Here is a 16,376-nt window from a genome sequence, read left to right as displayed (position 1 = left end):
CCACTTCTGGCTTTTTTCTTATGTGGTGCTGAGGAATCGAACCCAGGGCCTCGAGCATGCAAGGCAAGTGCTCTACCACTGAGCCACCTTCCCAGCCCCGGAAGCTTTTTTCTACCATAGCATTTCTGTATGATTACAAATTGCTTATGCCTCAGACAGCTGAAGTAGTAGTATAATACAGCATTTCTTGGATTCCTTAGATGAGCTTTGCAGGGGGAAAAGTTAGTTAACATGACTAGACAGTACATTGTCTATCTTTATACAATTTGCTGTCTTACTCAGTTTTTTGTTTATATCTAGTATAGAATGAATGAAACGTTGGCTTCTGGAGCTCACCTGCTTCGGGTTAACCTTTATCAAACCATTGTGTACTTTTTGTGATGTTTGACCCAAATATGCTCAAAGTAACAACTTGTCAGTGTGGAAGATGCTTCCTTTAGTTGTTTTCTCACAGTAATAGATTCTGTGGCACTTGTGATCATTTTTTATTCATGCATAGAGTTTGACCAAAAGTAAATAAATACATGAGTGAACAAGTTAGCAATGGAACTCAACAAGTGTACTAGGATTCTTTTGTAAACTTAAAAGTATGAATGTAAATTCTTCTGCCTAATACCTTTCTTTTCCTTTCTGAAAGACCAAAGAGAGTCTACAGTATGCATTGGAAACACTTACTATGAATGGCTGCTCAGTTGAAGATCTAGGATTGGATTTCACGCTGCCAGGGTTTCCCAACATTGAACTAAAGAAAGGAGGGAAAGATATACCAGTCACTATCCATAATTTAGAAGAGTACCTAAGAGTATGTAACCATATGGCTTTGTGGGGGTCAGGTGGGCTGTGGTGATAAGGGATTTTGCCTATTGTTGTATCCTGTGCAAACGAGAGGAAAGAGATTTCACTGGTGCAGTGGAATACAGGCCAGGGTCATTTGACTTGAGCCCTTCCACACCCTTGGTACCACTCAATATTGCTTTTTAAGTTTGTCTTTAGAAATAAACCAGCTGTTTGTTGACTATCTTGGATAACCTATACTCAAACTTGAATGCAACATAATAACAGCTTATTTTCCTACTTTAAGAAAAAAGATCACCAGGCACTGGTGGCTCACACCTGTATTCGTGGCTACTCAAGAGGCAGAAATCTTGAGGGTCATGGTTCAAAACCAGCCCAGGCAGAAAAGTTTGTGAAACTCTTTATCTCCAGTTAACTGGCAAAAAGCTGGAAGTAGAACTGGGGCTTAAGTTCAAATGTACTGGTCTTGAGCAGTAAAGCTAAGGGCAAAAGCACCTGAATTTAAGCCCCAGTGTGGACACACTCACAGGAATTGCTTTCTTTTGCCTTTTGGTTTCAGGTGCCTACATGTCTAGGCATTGCCTATTTATAAGAGGTACACACTGCAGAATACTTGTGTTCTCAGAACTTAGCAGGACTTAACAGTTGCTAATTGTGAATCTTTATACATTAATTATACTTTATTATTTTGAGAAAATCTCTTATTGGGTAAGGTAGTGTTGATCCTATAGTAGAGAAGTTTTATACACGTGAAGTTTTAAAACACACCAAATACAGATGCAACATCTTTTAAGTTTTTTTTTACTGATGACGAGATTACATATTAAACAATAACATATACGTTTGTTGTCATTTTTGTTGTTGTTGTTTTTGTTTGGTTTTTTTTGCTTGTGCTGGGGCTTGAACTCTGGGCCTGGTTTCTGTCCCTGAGCTGCTTTTGCTTAAGGCTAGCACTCTACTGCTTGAGCCACAGTGCCACTTCGGACTTTTTCTGAGTAGTTTATTACAGATGATGTAGCTTAGTGGTAGAGTGCTTGCTTAGTATGCATGAGACCCTGGGTTCAATTCCTCAGTACCACATTAAAAAAAACAATGAAATTTTTAAAAATTAAAAAGAGTCTTATGGACTTTCCTGTTTGGGCTGTCTTCAAACCACGATCCTCGGATCTCTTTACAGAGGAGCTTGGATTACAGGTGTGAGCCACTGGTGCCCAGCTTGTTACTTTTTAACGTGATCCAGAAAGTTATTTTGCTATATTTTAAATAGTAAAAAAAAAGGGGAGAGAAAAAAAGAAAAATTGAAATCTTGTTTCAGTTTTTAAAAATAATTTTCTTTTTGCAGCTGGTTATATTCTGGGCACTCAATGAAGGTGTTTCTAGGCAATTTGATTCATTTCGAGATGGATTTGAATCCGTTTTCCCACTCAGTCATCTTCAGTACTTCTATCCAGAGGAGGTAAGTCATTTCTTATAATTTCTAGTTCTTTACCTGTAATTATCTTAATGGAATATTTTAGTGTTATGTAACCAAAGACCTCATTGTTCCAAAACCATAGAGGTTTGAGAGCAAGGAGGGGAATTTCAAGCAAGACTAGGAAATTTCCTGAGCAAGAAACAGTATTTAAACTAGGCATCTCCTCCATGTGATAGAGTAAAACATAGCATCATCTGTTGACTGAGACCCACCCCCACCCTGCCCAGCCCCATACTGCTCCATGAGGAATGGGATAACCAGAGCTACTTATGCTTTTTTTTAATGAAACATTTTGTGACCCAGTTTAGTCTTTAAAGTTTTAAGGAAGTATAAATTGGTTGTTGATAGATTCATCTAAGAATGGAAAAAGATATGTGTGGGTTTTGGTTTTTGTTTTTGTCACCATTTATACTGAGTGGTTTAAGTCATCTTTTGTCTTTTTTTAAACTTCACCAATATCGAATGGCCCATAAATGTGTTAAATTCCTCTTATGGGAAGCTTTTTTATTTTACTTTTTCATACTATTTTTAGAGTATTACATTATTGCCTGAGTCTGGAAATTTTGAGTGACTTAGCATTTTAAGCTTGATTTATTTAGTTAGTAGTGGGGCCTGGACTCTAGGCCTAGGTGCTGTCTCTCAGCTCTTCAGCTCAAGGCTAGCACCTTACCACTTGAACCACAGTGCCACTTACGACTTTTTCTGCTTATGTGGTTCTGAGGAATAGATCCCAGGGCCTCATGCATGCAAGGCAAGCACTCTACCACTGAGCCACCTTCCCAACCCCACTTGATTATTTTTTATCCACTTTGATTTACTGCTTATTTAGGCATATACTGTACTTGGTACCTGTAGGCACTTTGTGGTACTGAAATTGAAAGTAGCAAGTGTGGCTTGTAGGACTGAGTCCCAGTTTTCATCATGACCAGGACTTCATGCATGACCTTATCTGAGTTACTATATTTGATATGATAATGACTGATCTATATAGCAATTTTATTACATAAGGTAGCAACAATGAAACAGAAAGTTAGGTGCCTCATAATCATGCACATAGTAGTAGGTACTAAACTTCATTTTCCACAAATTGGATTTTCTTTATACATCTAGCCTTTTACAATAATCAGGGGAAAAATGGCTAAATTTAAAACTGCTGTTAGGTTTTTCTAAGGCCAGAACAGAAAGCCATTTGTCTCACTTTGTATAACTGGCTGGCTGCCCTTGAAATCTTCCTGCTGCAGTTTCGTGAATGCTGGGATTGTAATTGTAAGCCACCATGTCCAGCAATATTTCCAGTATTCATCCTGTAATGTCTAGGTTGGTCCTCATGCAAACAACCATGTGGTATAGACCTACCTCAACCCCTCTTTTTTTTTTTGCCAGTCCTGGGGCTTGAACTCAGGGCCTAGGCACTGTCTCTGAGCTGCTTTTGTTCAAGGTTAGCACTCTTGAGTCACAGCACCACTTCAGCTTTTTCTGTGTATGTAGTACTGAGGAATCAAAATCCAGGGTTTTATGCATGGTAGGCAAAAATTCTACCACTAAGCTCCTACCTGTCTTTATAAAAAAGACCTGCCCATTTGCTTAACTTTCTTGTCCACTTACCTTTCCCACTCAGTTTTTATAATTTTGGGCTTCTATAATTGTATATACCATGTGTACACTTTCAGTTGTGGTACCTGTACTCTGGGCCTGGGCGCTGTCCCTCAGCTCAAGGCTAGCACTCTACCACTAGAGCCACAGCGCCATGTCCATTTTTTTCTGCTTATGTGGTGCTGAGGAATCGAACCCAGGGCCTCATGCATGTGAGGCAAGCACTCACTCTACCACTGAACCACCTTCCCAGCCCCATGGATATACTTTTTTAAAGCCGGGATTCATAAGGTCTCCATGATTGGAGGTAGATTTGCAATTCAAAGCCTCTAAAATAATGAGAAGGGTTAAAATAAAATCCGATTCAAGGTCTGTATCAGACTCTTGCAATTTGAGGTTAAAGATTTTTCTTAATATAGTCCCTGCAAATGTTAATGCACAGTTAAAGAGAAAATAAGGACTCTAATATTTTAGACAGAATCCCTAACTGCAGGATTGGTACTGAAAGATACTGTTAACTTGGTACAAGTATGCCTTTATTTTCACATAGGTATACAGATATTTTATTTTTGGTAATTCTTTATCCTTTATCTCAAAGCTGGATCAGCTCCTCTGTGGCAGTAAAGCAGACACTTGGGATGCGAAGACATTGATGGAGTGCTGCAGGCCTGATCATGGCTACACTCATGACAGGTAACCACTGGCCTTTAGAGGGTGCATGTGTTTAAACAATGAAAGTTTATTTGTGGACGAGGGCACCAATGGCTCAGACAGGCTAAGATCTGAGGATCACAGTATAAAGCCAGCCCAGGCAGGAAAGTCCATGAGAGTCCCTACCTCCATTTAACCACCAAAAAGCCAGAAGTGGAGCTCAAATAGTAGAAGCTAGTCTTGAGTACAAAAACTCAAGACAACACCTGAGCCTTTAGTTCAAGCCCTGTGACTGCGTATGCACACGTGCACTCACCGGGATGCGTGGGTGTGCACACACAGGGGCATACACAATTTATGGGGGGGCGGGCTATTGTTAAATTTATCTGCTAAAAGAAGCTCGTAGACCTTTTACTTTGTTTCTTTTAAAACTTTAAAGGTCCAAAGGTTTTTAAATATTTCTGTAAGGTGAAACAGGTTTAATGTTACTTATCCACTGAGTACACAGAGATTTCAGCTGTGTGAAGAAAAGCAATTTTATTTTATGGTGCATTAATTGTAATGGGGGTTCACATGTAACCATATTTAAAACTGATAATATAGTTATTAACAGTTTCAAGTCAGAGTTGATTAAAGGTTGTACCTTATACAGTGAAATAATTTTGCTTTATTTCTTTTTGCTATAGTCGGGCGGTGAAGTTCTTGTTTGAGATTCTCAGTAGTTTTGATAATGAGCAGCAGAGGTTATTTCTCCAGTTTGTGACTGGTAGCCCACGATTGCCTGTTGGAGGTGGGTACAGTTTTGATGCTTAGTGTTTGTTGTATCTATGCTTTTGTGTGTGTGTGAGAGAGAGAGAGAGAGAGAGACACACACAGACAGAGAGAGAGAGAAACTTCCTAACAGTGTAGATGCTTTTTTGACTTAGAGTTCCTCTTAATTGTTCTAATGTTTCTAAGCTTTCAGTTTAGTAGTACAAGTAAGACCATAACTGGCAGGAAACTTGAGATAGTCTTAAATTTACTAAAATAGAATTACTAATGCTCATATAATGCTGCTTCAAATTTATTGTTTGTACGTTTTAGCTGACTTAGGTGATCAGCTCCTTTGTTGCAATAAGAATCCAGGGATTCTAAAAATTCAATTCTAAAAATTAAGTTAAAATAGTATGCTTCTACAAAACCAGGAAACAGAACTGTTGCCTCTGTTATGTCATGATTTTTTTATTTTTTTTATTTATTTTTTTTTGTCATGATTTTTTTAAATGGTTGCAAAAGCAGGTTTCATACAGTAAATGTATTAAAAGTATAGTTGCCAAGCAAGAAAAAAATCGTAGTGTATGTGCATGTTTATGTTAATATTTTAACATCAAAGCAGTGTAATATTTTCTGAGAAACATTTTTTAATTTGCCAAGTTTCTTGAGCTTTGTTATTTTTTTCCTCATTAGGATTTCGGAGTCTGAATCCACCTTTGACTATTGTCCGGAAGACATTTGAATCAACAGAAAACCCAGATGATTTCTTACCTTCTGTAATGACTTGTGTGAACTATCTTAAGTTGCCGGACTACTCAAGCATTGAAATAATGCGTGACAAACTGTTGATAGCAGCGAGAGAAGGGCAGCAGTCATTCCATCTTTCCTGATCACAACAAGAAATCAGTGTCTGCCTGTTACAGCAAAAGAAAAACAAATCATGATTTCTTTTCTAAATGTATCACCTGGGTCAAGGAAACATGTTACGCCTTCTTGTTGTAGGAAAAAAAGACTTGCAGATTATAAAAGAGATACTTGGTTGATATTCATTAATGGCCCCATGGACTTAAAGTGATCAGGCCCTAAAATGTTGTTGTGATGAGGTTTCTTTAGCAAGTTCTTGTTTAAATTATCATTTATTTGATGAGTGAAGTTTTTAACTTGCTTTGCTGTGTGAAATTTAAAAGGGATGTTTTTCCAGGCTGAACAATAAATGTCGCTGTGCAGTTTAATTCTGGGCTGTGTGTATCCATCTAGCTAAGTCTGCAGTTTTGTTTTCTCCAAAGACAGCTCGTGTACATAAAGTACAGAAATTAAAGCTCACATGTATTTGACAACTGTAGTTCAGTAGATGGGCTCTATGCTTTTCACTTTCTTCTAATTCTCCCTCCCTGACTCTGACTCATTATTGTCTGTGCAGTTCATGGGGTTTTGTGTTGTTTTGTGTGTGTGAGTGTGAGTGTGTGTGTGTACACAACAACACTCAGTTGTGATGTTTCCATCAGTGTGGGCTTTTCTGTTGTCCCATGTTCCCAGATTAAGATATAATTTAAAATTCATTGAATTGAAAATATTGTCAATATAATTTAGCCTTTGTAACTAAGTAGAGTTTTCTTATAGTTTAGTTTTAATATAGTTAATAGTTTATTACTGGCTTTTTGCCAGGTGACACACTAGGATTGTTTACATGGTGATTCCAACAGCAACAGCCTCTGGAATGGAGGCAGGAAAGCTCATTAATTTGTTTTGTGTAGGTTTCAAAAGTCTATGGCTTGAGCTGGCCAGTATTTATTCTACAGTCAGAGCTTTTAAAATTGATGTAAAGTGTTTTGTTGTTATTGTTTTTTAAGCAGTTTTCATTCTCTGTTGGAGTAAGCATTTTTTTTTCTTGGTGTTTTTGTGTTAAGTCTCTGTTTTCGGTCTTTTTTTTTTTTTTCATTCTCATCTTCTTCCAGTGTTCACTTGAGATGAACAGTTCAACTTGGGTCTCCACAGATAAAAGCACCTGTAAACAATGCTGTCCCTTTGTTTTATGTGCTTATTTCTCAAATCTGCAATAATCTTATCAGGTTAATGTTTTTACCTGAAAATAAATAAAGTTTACTTCACCTTTTTGTTTATAGTTCTGTGCTGTACGCATAACATACAACTGTGTAGATGACTAGTTATTGTAAGTTAATCACGTGTTCATGATTTAGGGTCATGGCTGATTTTTCTATTTAAACAATTTGTCATAGCAACTTGAACATAAAATGTGAAAAGAAAGTGGGAGGAGATTCCTTTCTTCCTAAGGCTCAAAATTAAGTCTGTTGCATAAATTTGAATTTTCTAGTATTTCATCTCCTGGAAAATGAGAGATGAGCCAATTTGTCTTTCTGAACTTTGAGAAATCAAAGTCTTACTTAATTGACATAGAAGTCCTTTTCTCTGTCCCATCAACCAGAAGAAATGACCTCGCTAGTTTTATTTTGGTTATTGTCATTTTACACTCCAAGGCCTTATATGGGAACATTCTCTGCTGTGTTTACTCGGACTATAACCCAGTGAGTGCGAAGGACTTGCTGGAGGAAATAGGAGCAGGAAGCTCCTCTCCCTGTGCTTGCAGAGCAGCTCTGTTCTGAAGTCCAAGAAGGAGCTGCGTTTTCAGCTACAAGAGTGGAACTGCTTAGGTGAAATTCGTGGCGGAACTTTTCTGTTCACTTTCGGTATCTTTTCACAAACAAGTACAAAGGCTTTTGTGTGACAACAGAATTTTATTCTCAACCTCCTCCTCCCCCAGTTCTGTTACAATGTCAACTGTATAAACAAATATTTCATATTAAAAGTAACTATTTTACCCATGTTGTGGCACTGGCAGATTTGACCTTATTGATTCCACCATGTAATGAGTACGTAGGAGGATTTTCACTCAAACTCAAGTGGGTAGAGTAAGTAATGTTTAAAAGCTTTTAGTTTTCAACTTAGTTCTTCAATACGTGGGACTTTTGGATGATAATTATAGTTCACTCTGTCCTTGGCATAGGGGGAAAGGTTCGTATTTCCTTTGCGGTTACTCCACTTATGCCTTAAATTTATTTGTTTCACAGACGTTATCTACAAGCACTATTTTCTTAGTGTATGTTCAACACAGGACAGTTGGGTACTGAGATTTTATTGTCCTTTAATTGCTAAGATGGAGGCTTTAGTGCTAACACTATTAGGCAATTTGTATCTGTTTTATGCAAAGAACATGCTAGCTGCTGCCCTTAGGGAAGGAAGAGGGTAAGCTCTCTCTTGCCTCAGAAGTCGACTATAAATTCCTAGGTAGTGTAGTTGGGAGCAGATGCCCTGGCCCTGCTGGGCTCAACCCAGCAAAAACCTAACACAACCACTTGAATCAGATGCAGATTCCTCTTTCTGTGTGTTGGCTCTGGTTCCCTGTGTTGGCGATCAGAAGTTTGTTCCATGTGGGAAGAAGTGAGATGCTGCTGGAAGTTCATTCTTGTGTCCGGCGCTCGTGTGCTACATGTGTAGCGCAGAAAGTGGTACAGCTTGTGTAAATTGCCTACTTCTGGTCCAGCGTGATTTTCTTCAAGGCATCTTGGGCAAGAAGAACAAAGGGATAAATAAAGCACCAGCTTTTATATTCAAGAAATAGCATCAAACTTCAATTTCTGCAATAAGGATTATTATGGGCAAATTGTGAGTTTTTGATCTTCCATTTTGTATTGATGTTGGACTCTTAAATTCTGTCAGTAGGTATGAGCTCAGTGAGTTGGAATGTCACCACTATTCCAAAGAAAAACTGGTTAAAGACATTTGCTGGAAGAACACCTCAAAGGGCATTCCTAAGCCAAATCCCTTTGGAGGAATTCTGGATGCAATTAATTCTCGATTAGCAAAAATGACCATCTTTTAATTTATCTTGGGCTTTGTTTCTGGTTCCATTTTGTTTGCCCTTTTGTAAAGAGAACATTGCTTTAAAATTCTCATGATTCTCTAATTCCCTGAGAAATGTTTTGTCTGAGTCTTAAAGTCTGACACTGCAGAAGCTGGCACACACAGTAAATGATAGCCCTAAGAAGAAATTGCTGGAAGTCCTTGGTGTTACCTTAAAGAAAAAAATAGACCAAGAGAAAACAATTGGCTATTTTCTGAGAACGTCTTAGACAAGAAAAGTTCTTGGAGATTTGTTCTACATAAAGGTATTCTTTGATAATGAAAGAGATGGGTTTTATTTTTTCTATAAACCTCATTACCAAACCTATAACCAATTGCCGATCTCCTGTGTAAAACATTTTTTTTCTTTGAAACTGATTTATATGAACTGTTGGAATAACGGAACCTCAAACTAAAAATGTGTATGTAACATTGCATAAATGCACTGACTTCTTTCTGACTATATTTTTAATAAACAACATTATCCTTCATGGTCAGTTTTATTAAATTATGCACAATTAGTGTTCTTCAGAGAAGTATTTGCTTCTATGGGTGGGTTTTGGAAAGCATATTTTGGTAATTAATATTAATCTTAAACATTTTGAAGGCATGCCCATTAAAAGACTTTTACAAAGAGATGTCCCTGATCCTTACTCGTGGAGAGAGATTTGCCCTTGGGGTTCAGTGGAGAACACTGTGAAGCCACTGCTCCTGGTTTTTATGGCTCGCTGTTCTGCCTTTGACAGATGTTATCAGTCTGTTTGTGAAACAATTAGGAAAGCAAAAGAGATGGAGTCCTTTAAAGAGGGATGGGAACTCTTTGGGTAGGTGTCATTCTATGAGTTGATGTTCTCCCTGTCCCCATCTGCTTCCTCTCCCACTGCAGGTGAGAAGGACTGAGCTCTGGAGGAAATGCTGTCCTTCCTGGCCAGGAATCTTCAGGGACCCCTAGATACAAATTTGTTCCTCAAAAATCTCTGGGACTTAAGGCAACCTTGATAGACACCCAAGATGCTTGTATTCAAGTGCCCCAAATACATACATTGGCTAGCAGGAGTAAATTCATGAATTCACGTCCTTTATGTGGCACATCAAAATGCTCAGTGGGGATACTTAAGGAATTTGCACTATTACCAAGAAGATTATAGCAAGGAATATTGGAGCGGAAAACACCCCTCCAGAATGAAACACCAATGTTCCACAGGCAGCTGCTGGTTGTTGAAATGATTCCCTGTGAAGTTAGTGGCCTAAACAACACTCTGGTCCCACTCTCTTGACAATGAAGAAGTCTGGGCTTTTGTCATGACTTTTTTTTTTATGGTGATAGAGTTTCTTAGAAAAGAAATATAACAGAGAAAGAGCATGTGGCATAGACATGCTCCAAAGAGCCCTTCAGCCCATCCCATCTTGTGCCATCTTCCAAGGTTTGTTTGTCTTCCATTCCCAAAGTGTTGCTGAGGACAGAACACACAGCTCTTGGATTCCAGGCAGAGTCCCTGATGTCATTACAATGCCCAGGCCTGTGTAATGGGCTTTTGGAAAACGTTAAGTGAGGCCAGGTACTGGTGGCTTGGGAGGCAGAGATTGGGAGGATCTGGATTTCAGGCAGCCTGGGTTGGGGGGAGAGGGGGAAGGAGGCAGGCAGAATGCAGACCAATGCCGTGTCCCAAATTAGAGATGGGAATAAATCAAAACTTTACAGAAGTTAGGAGCTGGTACAGGAGATGGGTAAGGAAAAGAAGTTACTTTTAGTCAAAAGAGACCCAACTTTGCCTTTCTCCATTCCTCTCACACAGGTGTTGTATCATGAAGAAGACAGCTTGTTACTCTGAGGTAGGCTGCCACTTGTTAGCAGTTTCAAGTTTAAAGTTCTAGGAGAAAATTACAGTCAGAAGGCATCATCATGATGATTGCTTGCTCCAGTTTAAAAGCAGCCTTAAAAGTAATCAGTGGAGCTGGGCGCTGGTGGCTCATGTCTAAAATACTAGCTACTGGGGCTGGGAAGGTGGCTCAGTGGTAGAGTGCTTGCCTTGCATGCATGAGGCCCTGGGTTCCATTCCTCAGCACCACATAAACGGGGGGGTGGGGGGAGCCGGAAGTGGCGCTGTAGCTCAAGTGGTAGAGCGGCTAGCCTTGAGCTGAAGAGCTGAGGGACAGCGCCCAGGCCCAGAGTTCAGGCCTCATGACCAGACCCCAAAAAATTTTTAAAAAAAAATACTAGCTACTGGGGAGGTTGAGATCTGGGGCTTATGGTTCAAAGTCAGCTGAGGCAGGAAAGACTGTGAGACTCATCTCCATTGAACTACCACAAAGCCAGAAGTGGAGCTGTGTTTCAAGTGGTAGAGTACTAGCTTTAAACAAAAAAGCTCAGGCCCTGAGTTCAAGCCCCAGGACTGACATACACACACATACAGTTCAAGCCCCAGGACTGGCATGCACACACACACACACACACATGTAACCGGTAGAGAAGTTCAATATCTCTCCTGAGGATTTTGAGTAAATATTTAAGCTTAGGGTTTCCAACATTCTAGAGCTAAGCCAAAATAAATTATTCTCTAAGAGTTACAGGCTAATGGACTGGGCAAAATAGGTCCCCCTACCCACCCTGAGTGGACAACAGTAGAGTATCATGTTGTGATTATTTCATCTACTGTCTGTTTGCTTTTGTTTTATTGTTGCTTTGGGACCAGGCTGCCCTGAACCCCTGTGTCCTGCAACCTCTGCCTCCTGAGTGCTGGGGTTATAATGGGCACCACATGCTCTTGTCTTTCTTCTGAACAGCATTCCTGGTAGATGGAGAATAAGAAATCTGTTTTCTTCTCAAAGCATTAAGTGGTGGAAAACACCTAGAAGTAAAAGGACAAGATTTGTGGGGCTGGGAAGGTGGCTTAGCAATAGAGTGCTTGCCTAGCACGCATGAAGCCCTGGGTTCTATTCCTCAGGACCACATACACAGAAAAAGCCAGAAGTGGCACTGTGGCTCAAGTGGTAGAGTGCTAACCTTGAGCAAAAGAAGCTTGGGGACAGTGCCCAGGCCCTGAGTTCAAGCCCCAGGACTGGCAAAAAAAAAAAAAAATTAAAGACAAATTTGTGATCTTCCTCTTTAATCTTCCCTGACCACCGCACCCCCAGGAGAGCTATGGGGACGACAGGGTATTTCTGAAAGTCACTGAATAAATGTGGCATTTGTATTTGTCATACAGTGAATAGGGAGAGAAACAGAGAGGGTTATCTGGTCTTGGTCTGACATTCTTTCCTCTTTACACAGAGATTTTCATTTGACACTCGTGCAAATTAAATGTGCTGCAAATATTTTCATGTGTCCAGTCAGACCTTCTCCTTTACCATCCACAAGAGGGGCCACGCTCTCACATTGCTTTGTTTGTTCCTCAGCATTGGTGCCTGGAGTGACGCCTAGCCAAGGACAACACTCAAATAGCCACGGAGCGAATGATGACTTCTGGATTATTTTGTTGTTGGTCAGGCTATTTATATAATGTGCACTTTTCTACTTAAAAATCTAGAAAGAAGGCAAGAAGGAAACAACTATGGGTGCAGTTATGTGCTCAGTTGTGTGGACTTGTAAAGATACAGGGGAGAAGCTGGGTGCCAATGGCTCACGTCTGTGAGCCTAGCTACTCAGGAGGCTGAGATTGGAGGATTGCTGTTCAAAACCAGCCTGGGCAGGAAAGTCCATGAGACTTTTATCTCCAGTTAACCACCAGAAAACTGGAAGTGGTGCTGTGGCTCAAGTGGTAGAGCACAAGGCTTGAGCCAAAGAGCTGAGAGACAGCGCCCAGGCTCAGAATTCAAGCCCGACAATAACAACAACAATAACAACAACAAAAGACACAAGGGAGACCTTGGAGCAATGGACTAAAGCCCTTCCTCTTCATACTGCACCCCCATCCTCGCAGATGATGCTTCATTCTTTGCCTAAATGTTCCATTGACATGGTCCTTTTGTTTTTGTGAAAAAGTACAGTTGGGCCAGTGTGGAATAAAGAAATCAGCTTGTTCCAGAAGGAAGCTTACATTCATGGCAAAGTAAGACGTCCTAGGAGTTAGGAGGCAAATAAGTGCTGGTCAAAGAAATGTTTTAAAAAAGGCATTGGAATTAAAATAATGAATGAAAAAAAAGACCTCAATATTTCTAGATATGTTACAGGGGAAACAAAAAAATCAATTTGGAAAACAAATTTTTTCTGTGTTTTAAAATTGTGAGTAGAGATCTTATATATTTCAGAAGAGAAGAAACACATTAATGTGTTGGAGTGCAAATACTTTTACAGACTCTATTTCTAGTTTTATTTGTTACTTTTTAGTGATTTTTTTTTAATTTTTAACTCCAAGTAGCGAGGACATAGTGGTTTGTACCTATAATCCCAGCTATACAGAAGGCAGAGGGAGGAGAATTGTGGTCAGAGGCCAGCTCAGGCAAAAATAGAAAATCCTATCTGAAAACAAACTAAAGAGTAGAAAAGTCTGGGAGTGGGGCTGGGAAGGTGGCTCAGTGGTAGAGTGCTTGCCTTGCATACATGAGGCCCTGGATGTGATTCCTCAGCACCACATAAGCAGAAAAGGCTAGAAGTGGGCACTGTGGCTCAAGTGGCAGAGCGCTAGCCTTGAGCTGAAGAGCTGAGGGACAGCGCCCAGGCTCAGAGTTCAGGCCCCATGACCCACAAAAAAGAAAAGTCTGTGAGTATGACTTCGTGGTCCAGGTCCAGTGCTTTTGTAGCAAGCATGAAATACATAATTATTTTGAGTTGAACTTCTGACCAATAAAAGGATTTGACACATTGTGCTACATTGCCTTCCCAATAGCACTGTGTAGTGTGGTACTGGAGCAAGATGGACTGTGTGCTCTTCCTAAGATTGTCTCTCATTGAAACAACAGTTCCACTCCCCCAGCCCTCCTCTTTGTTAGGATTGAATCCAGGGCCTTACAGTGTATCCTCGCTAAGTACTCTACCTATGAGCTACATCCCCAGCCCACACACACTTCTTCCTTAAGTTTGAGACTTAAGACAAATTAACCTTTCACATTTTCCTTTTATGAATTCTCACTTGTTAAAAAAAAAGGAATAGTAATAATGTTTCCCCTTAGAGTGGTGAGAATTCATCAAAATAACATTTGTGGAACACATGGTCTGTGGCAGGTATTTGGTATTTCTTCTTTTCAAATGTTATTTAGTTACAGATATCTCTATGCATCTTTAGCTCTTATTGTTAGTGCTTGTTTTGGTCCAAGGACATGGTTCTCTCATGATATGTACACACACACCTTGCTGATTGGGAAAAAAAAATAAGCTGACAAGTAGAATTACATGCTCTTTCAGCTTAACAATAGGAGGACTAGGACTGCGTACCAGGGCAATTGACAGTTTTTCTCAGTAATGAAGAAAGCTGCCTGGATGACCAGAAATATTTGATCTTTCTTTCCTTTCTTTTCCTTTATTTTTGACATCAAAGCTAGAAAATAAGGAGGTTTGGTATTTTTCCTAAAGAAAAAAAAATAGCTTCACCTATGCATTTGAGAAAATTTGAGAAAATGAAAAAAAATGTTTTGAGTTAGATTTGTTTTTTTTTTTCTATTCAAAAGAAGCAGAAGTCAAGGCACATGTCCAGCTCCTCCACAGGGCCCCGTGTGACCCAAAGGTGTCAGGTTCAGCCCTTGCCCATGCTCATCTCTTACCATCCACTGTCTATGTTCAGCCAACAGCAAGTGATAGAAGAGCACTGCGATCTGTGATCAGCCTCCTGTTAAAAGGATCTTGAACTTGGCAGTGAACTGTGAGCAGATGCAGGCGGTGCCTGGGGAGATAATGACACAAGATATAGATCACTTCCACTGCCTGTGGGAGATGCTTAATATTTTAAAAGCCCATTTAAATATTCAGAGACCTTTCTGTGCATACAGGTGAGAAAATGTTCTTTGGATCACTCAATGGCTTTTTGGGGTTTTATTGGTAAGTCTTTTGGTTAACGGGTTTGGTTACCCTTGGAGTTTTAGTTTGGTGTCATTAGCTGGTCAGCTGGATCGTATTCCTTTTTTGGGTTGTGTCAATTTTGAATACAAGTGTTAAGTACTTTCAGAAACACTCTGTTTTATCCGGGTATATCTGCTCCTTTCACATATTTCTATGATCGCTTAGAATAGCAGGTGTCGCTGTGTTAGTCCAGTGGTTTAAAAAGGCTGTGTGGTGCTTGGAACAAGCCTGTGTTGGGTAAGCATCTCTGAACTCTATCCTTTAGAGCTAACAGGGATCTTAGCAATCGTCAGATCCAAGTTTCTCATGTTACAGATGAAGAAAAAAGTTGAGAAGAGTTCCCAGACTTGCTTGTGTGGCTCATAAGTAGCAGAGCTATGAGGGAACCCAAGGCTCAAAGCCCTTGCTCTGTCTACACAAACACCTGGGGGTTCCTGGATAGAGGAGGCCGTTCAGTGCTGAGTCTGTTTCCCAGTCCTGTGAGGATCCCCCTCTCCTCCTGTTCAATCCATTCTTTCAAAGCTCTGCTTATTAAAATGTCCTCCCCACATTTCATCACAACTTTTTTTTTTTTTTTTGTCGGTCGTGGGGCTTGAACTCTGGGCCTGGGTGCTGTCCCTCAGCTCTTCAGCTCAAGGCAAGCGCTCTACCACTTGAGCTACAGCACCACTTCCGGTTTTCTGGTGGTTTATTGGAGATAAGAGTCTCATGGTCTCTCCTGCTCGGGCTGGCTTTGAACCATGATCCTCAGAGCTCAGCCTCCTGAGTAGCTAGGATTACAGGCGTGAGCCACCAGTGCCCGGCTTCATCACAACTTTTTGTTTTGGAAAACAAATCGATATATATTTATTTCAAACATATTTTGTTTTCTACATCTGACATTTGAAGCTGGTGCACCTGGTAGCTCTCAGTAGCAGAGGATCATGCAAACACTGCTTTGCCCTCAGTTCACATTCCCAGGGAATGAGTGTGGAGAATTGGTTTGAATGCAAGACACCTCAGCCTGGGGCCCCCTAGCTGGTAGGCAGAGCTGGAGTTAGAGCCAGCCACTTCTTCACATCCTGAGTCTGCACCTCTTTGCAACATGTGTTCCCCGGCTCTCTCCTGGGCTTTACCACGGCCTCTGCAAGAACTCTGCACACCCCTACCCCCGAATTCCCGGCGCACACGCACTCCTAGCTCCTGGGATCTACAGATGCA

The 16,376-nt window shown here is 40.3% G+C and overlaps 1 protein-coding gene across 7 annotated transcripts in view; it reads left to right on the top strand.

Annotated features, from left to right (window-relative positions):
* Nucleotides 1–7,380, top strand: part of Trip12 (thyroid hormone receptor interactor 12) — a 124,866-nt gene extending 117,486 nt beyond the window's left edge. For all 7 annotated transcript variants that reach the window (XM_013027177.1, XM_013027111.1, XM_013026960.1 and 4 more), the window contains 5 exons: nt 638–802; nt 2,138–2,251; nt 4,461–4,555; nt 5,200–5,303; nt 5,960–7,380. In XM_013027177.1, the coding sequence (XP_012882631.1) occupies nt 638–802; nt 2,138–2,251; nt 4,461–4,555; nt 5,200–5,303; nt 5,960–6,156 (675 nt within the window). In that variant the 3' untranslated portion in view covers nt 6,157–7,380. The remainder of the gene's footprint in view (nt 1–637; nt 803–2,137; nt 2,252–4,460; nt 4,556–5,199; nt 5,304–5,959) is intronic.
* Nucleotides 7,381–16,376: the final 8,996 nt, after the last annotated feature.

The sequence above is a fragment of the Dipodomys ordii genome, unplaced genomic scaffold (genome assembly GCF_000151885.1).
Source record: "Dipodomys ordii isolate 6190 unplaced genomic scaffold, Dord_2.0 Scaffold1, whole genome shotgun sequence".
NCBI lineage: Eukaryota > Metazoa > Chordata > Mammalia > Rodentia > Heteromyidae > Dipodomys > Dipodomys ordii.
Note: the sequence above shows the minus strand (reverse complement) of the source record. Positions and strands in the feature narration are given on the sequence as shown.